General features: G+C 34.7%; 1 protein-coding gene across 1 annotated transcript in view; it reads left to right on the top strand.

The window, feature by feature from the left end:
• Nucleotides 1-2,345: 2,345 nt before the first annotated feature.
• Nucleotides 2,346-15,580, top strand: part of LOC106465573 (myosin-VIIa-like) — a gene marked incomplete at its 5' end in the record, with an annotated part of 80,977 nt that continues 67,742 nt past the window's right edge. Inside the window, 5 exons of the mRNA XM_022393495.1 lie at nt 2,346-2,504; nt 3,243-3,396; nt 12,982-13,058; nt 13,820-14,079; nt 15,153-15,363. Coding sequence (XP_022249203.1) covers nt 2,346-2,504; nt 3,243-3,396; nt 12,982-13,058; nt 13,820-14,079; nt 15,153-15,363 — 861 coding nt within the window. The remainder of the gene's footprint in view (nt 2,505-3,242; nt 3,397-12,981; nt 13,059-13,819; nt 14,080-15,152; nt 15,364-15,580) is intronic.

The raw sequence follows: 15,580 nt of genomic DNA on the forward strand, positions 1-15,580 counted from the left end.
CTTGTTTTTGTATTGCTGCCATCAAATCTGCTAAGCTGTAGTTTGATTTTCCGCCTCTAGTTTCCATTTTTCTTCTCGTTTTTTTTTTCTATCCCACTCTCTGACACCAATTTGTTACGTCTCCGTTTGTTAATTAACTCTCCGTAAATTCGTTCCGACGAAATTTTAAGCGACACAAGTCCTTTCTTAATAAAACTGGTTTATTCTTTCCGAATATAACTTTGCGATACACTTAATCTCAATACTCGCGCTAAAACAACACTGTAACGAACGAACGTTAACTTCAACAATACCCTGTGACTGCAGTTCAATTACTCACTATCTATGCACACATTACATTCCCCTCTTTTATATACCAGCCTACCCTACATCCAGCAATTACTAGAGCATTCGCCAAAGTACATGACAGTTCTAGAAACGTTGCGTCACAGTAGTCATGTGACTCGATGACGCAACAATATCTTTCCACAATCTATGGTAACAGTATGCACATCCAATAGCTTTGCCCCTGACCTATGAAAGCATGGATATGAATTGACCTATTCTGGAATGGTTATATTACAAGACTTTCCAACCTGAAGTTCTCCTATTCCATGTTTATAAAAGTATGCATAGAAGTAATCCAGGAACATGGTTGAGATGGAAACCCCACCTTATAACTGTAAACAAGATAATTCAATTCAAATATATTTAGGTCTACAACAGCTGCATTCACAAAGCATATAACTGAACAGAAAACTTTCAAAAGCTGTATAAATGATATGTGGCATATGACAAATTGAAGCATGTTGTCTCATTGGATGAAATATATGCCTATTTAAGTGACTACAGCAAAGTCTAGGTGATTTATCATTTTCTTTCTGATGATACAACATTTTGAAAATGGCATATGTTGTGAAAGCTTTTCCAAGAGATATATGGTTACAGACATAATGGTAAGTTAAACATCCAGAAAGGAAAATACCATGGTGTACTCTGCATTCTGTCAGACTGACACCATTATACTGCAAGGAAATGATATTTTTGTATGATCTGGATGTATGTAAGCTATAGCTCCATCAAGAAAAAGCATCCAACCACAGGTCTAAGTCAGCATAATTGTCAGTTCCTCTACATGGTACAAGAAGGAATGAGAATTCATGCTATGACCATTCACGGACACAACAGTTAAGTCAACAGATGTATCTTTCATGAATTTTTTGTCCCTTTGTTTGTTTTGAACCTCCAGAAGTTGATAGCCATACACAATTGATACACTTTGGAAAGAGAATGAAAGAACATGGACTGTAGTGTATTGCTCAAAAGCCTCTTTCAGTGTAGATGGTACTGCTGAGCAATAGTCAATAACTAGGGTTGTCACAAAGAACAGTACTGATGGAGAAAGAATAGTATGTATAGCTTAGGCACATATCTTTGTAAAATTACCATAATTCACAAATACCCATCTATGTGTGAATAAATTGTTTTTCACACAACAACACAAAAATCACTAACTTAAGCAGTAACATTACTTAGTTTAAACCTTTTAGAGGTGTCCACAGAAACCACCCAGATATACATTAACTGCAGGTTAACATTTGCACAAGTGGTACCAACAGGTACTTAATTATAAACACATCTTAATGAATCACTTAACATATGTGAACTAGTCTGTTACAAAATATACATCTGAGTTTATCCTTTAAGTTACCCAGTTTAATTTAAAATTTTAGATTTAATTCACAGATCTGAAAGTATATAATTATTAACAGTACAGAAGGTTTATCACACTCCATAAGGATAATTTCTGTATGTGTTGTTATGACGATGAGTTGCTGCAATTACCATGGGTGACAAGTTAAATTTCCATGTATTTGGTTTATGGTAAATATCACTTGATCGCATACCCTAAGTCCCTCAGTGTTTTTAGTGCATTTGATTTGCAAATATGTGCATTTATATACATTTATATACATCCATTTATATACATAAGTCCATTTATATACATCTTGGAGTTTTTGTGGAAATCATGTCAAGATTTATGGTCTATGATTTATTTCACTGTCCTTTCCAAAAACTGGATATAGTGTGAATTGCAGTCATACGTAACAGTGATTGTATAATCATGGCCGTCAAATTGAACATGATTGACAATTTAGGAAGTATTTCCAACAGCAGTACAGAACCTAGAACACCATTCTTGAAATGTGATTACTCCTTAGTTGTTATTGTCATGAACAAACAGTAGGCCTTTTAGAACCTCTAACCATAAGCTCAAGTTTTAATCCACACACAGGTGGCTGGAAAGGATATTATTTAGTACAGTATACGTAATGAATGAAAACAGTTTAAAACTTAAATAACAGTGTTTTATTTTAATTTATGTGTTATTGCTTATTTTTGGAATCAAGGCTGAAGAAGAAAGGAACTACCATATTTTCTACTGCATGTTAGCAGGAATGCCAAAGGAAGAAAAACAAGTTTTATATCTTGAAGAAGCTACCAAATATAATTACCTGATACAGGTTAGGCATTGTGTAGATAAAATAGGAAAATATAGCATTATATATATATATATATATATCGCGCATAGATAAAACATAAAAGCATTTAGTTTGTGGTGGATGAAATTAAATGAGGTAATATTATATGTCATTTCACATGTGGAATAAAAGTGATGTAGCATTACATGTCATTAAAACAGTAATATAAAATGCAGTATGTACATCTAGATAAAACTTCATGCTGTTGTATAAACTTCTAAACTGGGAAATGGCACGATATCTGTGTGTGTGTATATATATAAAACTGTAGTAAAGACTTTCCATATAAAAAGAAGGACTTGTTTGAATTTTATTATCCAGATATCTGTGACTGGAAATTTTTAACTCTCCTTAGTTTATTTACTGTGCCTAGATATTCAAATGTTTTTAATGGGAATTTTGTATTCAATAAAGGTTTGAATTAAGTATGTTCCATCAAAGTTTAAGAGCACCAAAGAAAGGCATCCAAGCTCAAAACATTATGAACATTACAACATCTATTTACCATTTACCATTTTTTGTGGTATAATTTTTGCCCCCTTTTTTGTTTTCAATTTAATTGCACTGCAGCAGTCCTTTTATGAAAATCTTTATGTTTGTCTGTTTTATGATTTTGTACAAATTTATATGTGGATGTTATGGGTTAGATGTTTATAACCCTTGTTATTTTTTTATCTCCTCTTACTTTTGTTTAACTTTGATATTTCCCGTTCTATTTAGGGTAAATGCATTACCTGTGATGCAAGGAATGATGCAATAGATTTCACAGAAATTAAGGCAGCCATGAAAGTATTGATGTTTACTGATCAGGAAATTTGGGAAATTATGAAGATTTTAGCAGCTCTCCTTCACATAGGGAACATAACATACAGAGGTAAATAAACGTTCTACACCATAATGTAAGTTACTGTTTAATCCACTATCTATTTATCTAATGTCCATGTGTGTATCTCTTTTATATGGTGGATCTTTTTATTTTATTTCCAGTATCTGACATTCAAATAATAACTGGGTGGTTAATATTTTATATCCATTCAGAATTAGTTAATTTTTCAAGTGTGTACATTTAAAATCTAGTATATTAGTTCCAATTTATATTATGGAGAAAATTATAATGTTTCTAAAGTAGATGGTATCCTCAAGTTGATGAGTCATTTTCTAAATTTTAAGATAGCTCTTATAAAAGATAATTTGTTCTCAAACAGCCACAGCTTACCAGAGTTTCCTCTACAAAACTGCTTTAGTAATCAAAGTAAAACTGAAATCTATAACATTTACCATAACTTACATTCAGTGTTAAAATTATTGCCAACTTTAGTTACTACATATCACTAATTAATGGGTCTTATACCCTATGTCACAAAACCCAGGCTTAAAATAATTCAATCCTCAAATATACGACTAATTGTTTATACCATTCAATACAGGTAGGTCCTGTGTTTATACAGAAAAAATTACACAATTTATGATTTCTCAATGCTTTTATTTTTGGATATTGATGCTTAGATCAATACACCATAATGTTCAACATTATAAATCTGTACATACAAAATATTGACATTTTTCACAATTGACCCTACTTTTCTTGGCCATTTCTCAAAACCTGATCTAACAACAATTACACTTTTTTGTAATGTCAGACTGATTTTTGCAGTTGGTGTAAGATTTTATTACACAATTATTTTATTTGTTGAATAAATTCTTTTTGTAATATCTGCAGAAAAAAAGAGAACTCTTACGTGACCTTCCATTATTGCAATTAAAGTAAAGATGAATTCACAAAACAAAAGCATATAGGCAAAATACATCTAACGTGTAGAAAGCAACAACTGGCCATCTGTTTGTTTTCATTTTAGTTGAATAACTCTTTAGTATTTAGTAAGAAGTACCCACTCCATATTCGTTATTATTGTTGTAATCGAGGATTATCACTCTTTTTTTTTTAGCTGCTTTATTGATGTAAATTTCTGACTGGTTATGCACAATACTCAGCAGCAGAAATAATTTTGTTTTTTTTTGGACAATATGAAGTTTACAGTAGCAAATTTACCTATAGCAAAATTAGTGAGGATTTAGCAGATCCTTTTACAAAGACCATTTCAGATGGCAGTTTGACTATTTTTTATTGTATCAAGTTATGTTAGACACGTGTAGTGGTAGTTTCTTGATCAGTTACAAACTAATAAAGAAATTATGATCTATATTCAGATATAGTACATTATCTCCCCTCACATGGATAGCTATTCTAGTTCAGTGCGGCCCTCTATATGCAAAATGTTTTTGCATGCCACAAGCCTTGAACTCCCACATACTCCACTTGGTTCAACTGCATCTCAGATGTAAATCATCATATGACAATCCGCCACCAATAAAAGTGCAACATCCCCACTTGATGCATGTGACTCCTTCTATTCAATTCTACCAAACTATTATATATTACAGTTAGTTTTCTATAGTATTTGTCACAACAATAACTTACCTCTGTTTATTGATTTTTTTTCTCATTTTTCAACTTCTTCACAGTTTCAGGTGAATTCTGAAGTTTGTGTTTTACAACTTCTGATATTTTTACCACTACTTCAAGTGCCATTACACAGGCTTACAGTCTGGGGGTCTTTGTCAGGAGATTGATAATTATAGGAGTCATCCTTCTTCTTCTGAAAATGTTAGAGTTCTTCCTTTTTCCTCCTCCTAACTCTGCTGTGTCTTTCCATGCCTCTCCTATGGAATATACATGGCCTAATTCTGCCATTTTGGATATGCTTTCTCAGGTGTGTTCCATTTTCTTGTTTTCACCAATTTCATTTGATACTGTCCCTTCCATTCCTTGACATCAGGATACATGCTAAGTATTTCGTTTCTCAGCTGAGGGCTGGTGTTAGCATGCCTTGTCTTCCATGGGCTTATGTTCATTCTGCTTTTGCTTATCAGCAGGCTGATCAACTATTTCTTGACTCCCAGCAGATAGAGTCACTTTTGCCAATGTGGGGAATGTCCCAGAGTATCATATCAATTTCTCCCATGCCCAGTTTCCTGCTTTTGTGTTACCCTTACAGCTCTCCTACAGTACTTGTCCAACATACACCTCCTTTCTGAGACACTCCACTGATCCCCTGCAGGGTTTTTGGAGGATACCTTTTCCCTCCTTACTTCCACATTGGTGTGATTGTTCTATTCAGCCCTATCACACATGGTTTCATTGCTGTTGAGATCTTATTGGGAAGGGTGCTGTCTTGTCACAGGTTCATCTACCTTCCACTTATCTTCATGACTTACAGATGCCTCCTTTTCTCCATTGGTCTGTTTTTGGAGATTTTCCCAAATCTTTCGAATCAAGTGTGGAATCAGGGAGACCACTTTCAACCCTTTAGACTTTGGTTGCTTGTTTGTCTTATTATGATCCTGTGACCTCTCCCATAATTGTTTCTTGTCCTGCAATCTCTCGTCCTTTACCACTTTCTACCATTAAGAATTCCAAATTTTCCTGTGTATCTCAACATCGGGTTCATCATCACCAGCAGTTCCTGTGACTATCAGGTTTTTTCCTGTACACTGGGGACACATTTGGCTAATTTTGTTCCTCTGTGGTGGGTATTCACTACCGATGCTTGGATGATCCAAGTTTTGTCAGAAGGATTTTTCATCCATTTTCTTTCCCCACCACCATTGTCTCTTGTACTGACTTTCTTCCCATTAACTCTGGAACCTGCTACAAGTCTGCATCTATCCATGGCTTTGAAGATCCTTCTATCACAGAGATCTATCAAGCCTGTCAGCCAGCTTTCTCCAGGTTTTATTGTCCACAAAACAAATCAGGGGACTGCCATCCTGTGATCTTTCTGTCCTACCATCACCAATTTCTGGATCTTCTCTGATTTACCATGGAGTCCTTTATTACACTCAGATGGGTTTTTTCTCCAGGACTGTGGATGATCATGGTAGATGTCTCAAATGCCTGTCTCCATATTCCTATTTCTCATCAGTTCAGATGCAGTCTTTGGTTTTTCTACTACGGGGCTGTGTATCAGTTTCACACCTAGCCTTTTGGGCTTGATTCAGCATCATATGTATTTTATCGGGTGGTCAAGGCTTTTGCCCGACTGCTTGCTGCTCCAGGGTTGCATTTACACCACTACATGGTTGACTGGCTCCTGTTAGCTCATTCTGACCTGGAGTTTTCTCAACACACACATCTGCTGCTGATAGATGCAGCTCATGTTGGTTGGATTTTCAAGTTGGAGAAGTCTTTCTCTTTTCTTACCCAATATCTTATCCACTTGGGTGTATTTTTTAACATCCACCTCATTCGGGCCCAACCTTCTCCATTTTGTCTCTGTTCGATGGAGTTTTCAGCTCTCCATACACTTCCTGCTCTTTCTGTTTCTGCATGCAAGATTCTGTCACTTTTGGGGACTTAGGCTTCTCTGGAAGCCCTTATTACATTGGGTTTGGCACACATGTGTTATCCTCAGTAGACTCTTGCTCAGGATCCCCTGGACTCCCAAATTACCCTTCCTCCTTCCCTTATAGACAATATGCATTGGTGGTTGAACAAGGATAACATGGTGATGGAAATACTGCTTCCTTCACCTTGCCCCAGATTTGAACCTGCTCACAGATGCTTCTCTCCAAGGTTGAGGAGTATGGGTACATCAGCAAGAGGTTTCTGGACAATGGTCTCAGATCAAAATGTCTTACCATATCAACAGCTAGAAACTTCTGGCAGTACAACATGCTTTGGTTCATTTTCTTCCTCTGGTTCTGAACTGACATGTCATGCTCTGTTCTGACAATTCCATTGTTGTGGCCTATGGCAATCACTAAGAGGGCACTCATTCCTGTTTCCTTTATGGTCAAACTTTAGAACTCCTTTATTGGGCCCACACATGTCCCATTTAGGATTAGGATCCCACTCGGTGGGGAGCGTTGCTTGTCAAGGTATACTTCCTATCTCTCAAATCTGCACTGTACGACCAAGATGTATAACCATGGCCAATGACGCACACTGTTGAGATGGGGTGTTCCACAATATCACTAGTAGGTTTTCTTTCAATATATTTGCTTCATAAATATGCACTTTCCGGACTGTACTAATCCAGTGATTTACATGGATAAAGCAGAAGGGGATAGCTGCCCATCCCTGCTATCCCTTTTATTGAATAAATCAGGGGTAGTCTGCTTTTTAAAAAGGGGTTTTTATGGTCACCCATTGCACTGTTTCTGGTGTTAGTGTTCTTCTGGACTCTCCACCACATTTTAACCCCTTGTTCTTCTAATTCAATATGGGAGTTCTTACCACTTTCCAGTTCTGAGCAGCTATGGGTAGTGGACCATGGAGGAGTTCTCTTGAATGTGATTCAGTTAAGAGTAGGGCATTGGTGTTCTCTTGTGTAAATGGCATTTGATCCTCCAATCATGCACTCCACCTCCTTGCAGTGGGTCCTGGAGGTTGATGTTACACCCAGCTTCTGTGTGGTTCTATCAGGTGGTGCAATTGCTTATATTTTCTAGATGTGATCCACTCTCGTGTGGTGGGATTTGGAGGGAGGCATTGCACTCCAACTTTTGGTCGGTCCTATCCAGAGTATGTTGTTGTGCATATCTACAAATAAATATGCTCCACCACCATGAGGTGGGTCCTGGAGATTGATGTTGCACACAGCTTCTGTGTGGTTCTATTGAGAGGATGAAGTTGCTATATATGCTTAGGGGCGATCCACCTCTGTGCGATAAGATCTGGAGGGTGGCATTGCACTCCAGCTTCTGTATGGTCCTATCCAGAGAATAATGTTGATTGAGATGATGGTTCTCTCTCTCTCTTGCACTCCACCTCAGAGAGTTTTCACTGTCTGATGTTGATGTTGTGCAGTGGGGTGCCAGTCTGATTGAGTTTGAGTTTCATGTGATCTGTTGCATTGGCAAATCGCTTCCCATCGTTGTTTGTACGTTGGGTACCCAGATGTATAGTTGATTGTGGATTTGTGCACATGTTCCCATTTCGTAAATCAGTTTGTACAGTATGTACTTCCATTCTACTTATCTTGAGGTGAAGATGGTGTGGACCTCCTACCGTGAGTTGGAGGTTATATTCCTGATACTGCTTGGTTTTGGACTGGAGTTGACTGGCTGCATATGGTTCATCATGCCCTAGCCACTCTACACCTTGGAGCACATCCATTTTAGCTTTCCCCACATTCCTGTCATGGTTCTTCTATGGGATTGAGAGTCTGGTATACTGTAGTTCAGATTCCAACCCACCAGGTTTTTCTCTCCCTTTTTGATTGTGCTCCTCCCACTTTCTGCCTGTGTATGTGACTTCTTTCTACAATGGGTGCAAAGTATACATGGTACAGAAATGGTACAGTCTTCCATGTGTGTTCCTCTCTCATTGGGGATCACACCTCAGGGGTGTTCTACAGATGCTTTTGAAGGATACTTCTTTCTATCCCTCGCACTAATCCCTCCACCTATTCAATGTGGGATTCTAGCTATTCATGTGAGTGGAGGTAATGTACTGTTGGAAGTTGTTATTTTCCTATACTGAAAATATATTTCTGATAGGTACTTACCTCCTCAAACACTTCCCACCTTTTCTCTCTGCTGAAAACCAGTGCTTCCTTTTCTGCCTAATCTTGAAGTGATAGTATGGTAGAACCAAATAGAGGGAGTCACATGCATCAGGAAGGTGTGTCACACACTTATATTGGCGGAGGGTTGTCACATGATGATTTACATGCAAGAAACAGTTGTACTTTGTTAATCATGGGATACATAGGAGTTCAAGGCATGTGGCATGTGAAAAAAATTCTGCATATAGAGGGCAGCACTGAACAAGAATAGCTATCCATGTGAGATGAGGTAAGTACCTATTGGCAATATATTTTCAGTACAGGAAAGTAATAACTTTCATCCACTGTGTTCCTACCCTTGGAACATGTTCATTACAATTGGTTTTATTCTCTTGATTGTTCTTCTAATCCTGTAGTTTACAGTTTTTATGTTAATACATATTGTTTAAAGAAACAACTGCCATAGAATGTGACTAGTTGCTTATCAGTGGTCACATTTTCTGATGGTATAAAACACTGCTGAAAAGTCTGTACACATCATGGGTGTGGAACTTTTGAGAAACTTCTTGTATAGAAGACAAAGCTATAGAAAAAAATCTACTTGTCCTTCTTAGAAATATACTTACCTCTTCCCAATCCCACAAAACATACATACAAAAAGTATAACATATATTTTAGGAAATTGCTTAGAAGCAAAAAAATGTACATCTAATTTTACCATTTTGAGAAAATCAGTCTTGTTTCTACAATGTTATCAAACATATGAAATTGAAAATGATATATTTAAAAAAAACTATTACAAATTATTATATGAAAAACTAAAATAACTAAATTTATTATTTATTTTAATTGTTACAAGATCTTTTTTTTTCTATTTTTGGGCAAAATGCTGCATATCCATCAATACAATGCCACCAGCTACTCAACTTTGTTGGGCTTGGCCTATACCACATTTTGCATCTTTATAGTTTTTAACACTTAGTAATTAGGATTTTACAGCATATCATGTAGAATACCTTATATATGAATTGATAAAGAAATCATGGATTCTATAAATGCTGGCAAGATATATATATATATATATAAGTAGTTACAAAAGCAGTGTAATAATATTGTTGTGTTAACTTAAATATGTTTGTCGCCTTATGTGACCGAGGGGTTGTGAAACAAAGGGATGTGTGTATATATATATTTATTTTATATATAGTTTTGGTTTGAGGTTTAATATGTACACATTTTTAAATATACATGTGTATGTGCTAGATTTCCACAGTTCAGAATTTTTAGAAACTTACATGGCTCCCTAGAAACCTACACAAAGTGTATTTCTAGCAATATAATGAATAATGTGAAAACTCTTCAAAAGTGCAAAGTATAATAATGAAACTTGTTGTCCTGGGCATCAGCCAATTTGAACTCCACACATCTGGCCTATTTATTAAACATTTATAAGATCCAATATTTTCTTTGTTTTCCCTCTTTTTTTTTTTGTTTTGTTCTTAAGCATTATCAACTCAAAGGCATCTTGAAATATGATAAAATCAATTACATGCAATGCTTTTGGAAAAATTGGTCTACCAGTGTCCCAATTCTATGTGTGTTCAATTACTTTATTATTTGGTTTATAAACACTAGCTAGTATCATCACACAAAAAAATAGTTCAGTTCATTAGAATACAGATACTAAACTTTTCTCTCTACAGCTTATCCTTCCGTGTTTCCCCATTTCGGTATATCATGCATAATACTGTTTTTTATAAATAAAGTCAATACAGATAATGCTTTGTCATTATTTCTTCTTGCACATCTATTTGGACCTATTGTTTCGGTGCAAACATTTGTAGATTATCTTCTCCCAGTTGGCTGCTGTTTTGATGTTGTAAATCACTCCACTTCTTTATTTTTGGACAAATGAACTTCATCATTATCCTCGTAACTTTCATTTGCAGTCTTGTTTTCATCTGAGCATACAATATTAGCATTTCATCAATAGATAAATAATCTTTGATAGTTGATACCATATCATCATATTGTGGTATTTCTGGTTTAATGAAATAATGGCCTCCTAATGAGAGATTTGAATATTTGGTATGGTGAAAAGTAAACACAAAAACAAGTGCAAAAAGAGAAAGTATAAACATGTTTGGTGAACACATGTAAATGCTACTCATTTTGTATTCAACAATTGTCTTACATGTATTCCATGTTAATGATAATGAAATGAGTGTAAAATAAAACTAAAATAAGCTTGAAATTAAAAGTGAATTTAAAACATAGTAACATATAGTCAGCAAACATCTTAAAGAACCTAATAAAAATGTAGTGCTTTGGACAAGTCTTGGTCCATCAAAATAGAAAGTAATCTCTCTTTGAAAAACTGCTTTTAAAATCCACGTTTTTCACAGCCAAGAAAGCTAGATCACAGGAATCCTGAAATGTTTCTGCTTAATGTGTAATCATAAGATAGTCCTTTATACGTAAGATAAAGCAGGATACAATATAACTATCCCTTGAAACATTACATAAGTTCCTTGGCCAAACCTAAACCTGAATATGGCTCACGACCTCTTAATGGACTTAGCATGTTCCATTAGAGCTATAGAAGAACTTAACAATTTTTTTTGATAAGAAATATATATTATAGAGAAGTTATCTTCTGATAAGGTATCTTACCTCCTCTCACATAATAACTTTTCTCACTCAGTGCTGCCCTCTATATGCAAAAAAATTTCTCTCCACTTACTCCATGTTCATGGTTCTACTGCATTCTTGCATGCAAGTAAGCATACAGCAACCCTCCACTAATAGAAGCATGACACTCTCTCCTGATGAAGGTTACTCCCTTTATACTATTCAGCCTAACTTTCACTTCTCATTTAGGCACAGTCATGTTTGGACATTATAAAAACTTGCTTGAGTTTTTAACTTCATACTTGATTTTTTTGCTTTGTTTCTCAAAGTAGTAGTTTGTCTTAGAAGTTGTTAAGCATTTAACTTGCAGTTTTGAGTGAAAGTAAATTTAACTGTTTTTACTTTATTCCATATTTTTCATGAAATTACCACAGTTGAACCATGAATTCTGAATTTAGTGTCACGAATACCACTGTCGTGACTACTACTATTTCTTTTGTCATTTTTTAAGTATCAGGTTCTACACTTTCAGCTGAGGATGTCTCAGCTTTAGTTTGACAGGAGTTTGAAAACTACATGACACAGCCAGCTTCTCCCAATGTATTTATCTGTGATATAAAAAATCATTGTTCCCCAAACTGTCTATTTGTTTTTTATACATTTTTGTTTTATTTCTCAAATATGTAATAACAAAATTAACTTATTATACTTTCTCCTTTTTTAAATCTATGATATAAAAATTGTATTTTATTTAACTTATATATGCAAGAGATCAGTTCAGCAATATTTTTGTTTTATCTAAAAATGTTATCAAAAGTTTATATTTTTAATAGATTAGCCTAGAAGTATAAGTTTTCTTGTTTTATGCAAATTTTGCTCATAAATTATAATCTTAAAACAGCTCTTTCTAAATAGTTGCCTGCAGGGGTGTGCTGGCAATTTTTTAACAGCCAGTTTTGATTAAGGTCGAAATTCTGTGGTACATCGATATAAACTTGCTCTAATTTGTGAAACGTATAATAGTTAATAGTAAGGAAAATGAGGTATTTTTTGCACCATTTCAAGATAAATTTCTATTGATTGCTGAATATTTGTTAAAAATCAACAAACGGTTTGGTGATCAAATCAAAATTTATCAACCGGTTCGGGAGAACTGGACCAAACTGGCCCCAACACACCCCTGGTTACCTGTAATTTGTTCTAATGAAATGTTGGAAAAAGAAGACATTAATCTTTTTTTTTTACAAATGTCTATTTAGCAACAACAATGAATAACCTAGATGCTACTGAGATTACCAATTCAAAAGCTGCCACCAGCACTGCAAAACTCTTACAGGTAATAAAACATTTTTGCAGAAATGCTTATGTAGGTGTCTTATAGGCATTCCATGAACCATTGGTGATTTTACTATTAGTGATAAAATCATCAATATCGTTATATTATAACCTAGTTTTTTTTCTCATATCTTACATGCACCAGTAAAGACATGCATAATTTTGTTAAAAATTAATTTATATTTTTTTCATATTTATTAATGTGTGAAAGATAAGTTTATAAATGTTTGTCTAGAAAAAACTTTTAAAGAAGTTTTATCCTAATTGTGCTTTATTACAGAATACACTTAATCATATTCAACAAAAAAATGACATAAGAAGCATATATTTGTGAATGGGATGCAAATGTTACACTTATGTTTTTTTTTATGGTAAACATTCTTAACATACTTTGATGTGCATCAACTTTTATTTTTTACACCAATTGAAATCTAGTTGTTTAACATGTAGGTGTCCATGGTTTGCATCGTGTTGCATCCTAATTTGTGTGCCACACAATGGAGCCATGGGAGCATTACAGTAGTAATGGTCATATCCCACTATTCATTTAGAGTAGCCAGGAGATACAATGTTTGCTGTTGACTAGCTGTCTTCCCTCAAGTCTATCAGTTTAAAATTAGGGATAGTAGCACAGGTAGTCCTGCAGTTTTGTGTGAATATCCATTCTAAGTCTGTTTCCGTTTGACAGTAACATGTGGGAGTTTAGGTTTTTCCTTGTTTTTAATTTGTCTTGTTTTATTATTTATATTTTGTTTACTACAGGTTAATACCCAACATCTCATTGATGCCTTGACAACAAAGACGATATTTGCACAAGGTGATTCTGTAGTATCTACAATGAACTCATCACAGGCACTAGATGTTAGAGATGCTTTTGTGAAAGGGATTTATGGACGAATGTTTATATGGATTGTCCAGAAGATTAACTCTGCTGTGTACAAACCCAAAACCTTAAACTCACCTACAAGGCGGTCTATTGGTGTACTTGACATTTTTGGCTTTGAGAACTTTATAGTGAATAGGTAGAAAACCTGAATAATTTAGTTTTATTAATGTATTATAGTGATCAAAAGAAAATATGTAATATTTACAGATGATGACTGAAAACATTTCTATAATTACATCATTGCTTAAACAGTACTCTCAAAGTTTGATTTACATTTATGCAGCATTAAATTTCCATTCTAAAGTTTTAACTGTCAGTGTCTGTTTGTTTTCTTTTGGGAAACAAATGTTCTGTTACACAATAAAAACTAGTAGTAACATACTAGAAAATATCTGTGTTTTAACTATTAATACTTTATTTGTAATGAGATACACACAGTCATCTATGCTCAGATTGGCATGCTACTGTGCATCTCTTTTCAAAATCAAGCTCCCTACCTATTTCATGAAAAATAATTGCTCCCTGGCCTTTATCACCAGAACCATTCTTTAGTCAGTATTGCTTCAGGCTAAAGCAATGAGCTTTATATGATTAAGATTGACACCTTTGTTTAGTAACTACCATATCATTTTCACATTCAGTTATATAATATTTTAAGTATGAAATGATTGACTAAAATTGGGTAATAAAATTTGTACCATGGTTTAAAGCCCAGTAAACCCAGTAATAATTACACTTCACTTACTTAAGTTTTTTCACACCACAACAGTTGCAATTGATGATATGAATAATATCTAGACTACAACTATGTCTGTTGTATCCCAACTGGCTTGATGAAAGTCCTCATATGGTTTACTTATTCCTACATAATCTTCCTTGCTTTCACTCATAGCTTCTTAGAATTATCATGAATCAGTTGATGTTTTTTATGCTAATCTTGATTAAAATAATTATATATATTATTTCGAGTTACCTGCAAGCTGTTTTGAAGTTGATCATAACAGGAATACATTCTAATGAATGCTCAAACTCATATACTCTCTTATAGGATTTAGAAATGGCATTAGGAAACAAAGTTTTTAAATCATACTTTATTGTTGAGGGAAATGCTCTATTTATATCAAGCAGACTTGCTTTATCATTAGACTCTTCACTTGAAGATTCTAGACTTGAGATACATTTAAATGCTTCTGGTGTGAATTTTTTCAGTTTTGAACAGTTTTGCATCAACTATGCCAATGAAAACTTGCAGCAGTTCTTTGTGCGACACATCTTCAAGCTCGAGCAAGAAGAATACAACCTAGAAGGTATCAACTGGCAACATATAGAATTTGTGGACAACCAGGACACCCTTGATCTGATTGCCATGAAGCCTTTGAACATAATGGCTCTTGTGGATGAAGAAAGCAAGTTTCCAAAGGTGACCAAAAGCAATTAAATATGTAGTTACTGAGAATGTATTAGGACATCAAGAAATTAATGTCACGTTTTAGAACACTTTCATTAGTGTAGCCTATATAATGTGTAAAGTTTAGTATACTCTAATTCCTTACAGTGATGGCACTCAATGAGACACACATTCAGCAAATAATGCCGTTTGAATACAAGAAGGGAAACAGTGCCTCTTTAGCCACAAA

This window comes from Limulus polyphemus, unplaced genomic scaffold, assembly GCF_000517525.1.
Source record: "Limulus polyphemus unplaced genomic scaffold, Limulus_polyphemus-2.1.2 Scaffold1987, whole genome shotgun sequence".
NCBI classification, from domain to species: domain Eukaryota; kingdom Metazoa; phylum Arthropoda; class Merostomata; order Xiphosura; family Limulidae; genus Limulus; species Limulus polyphemus.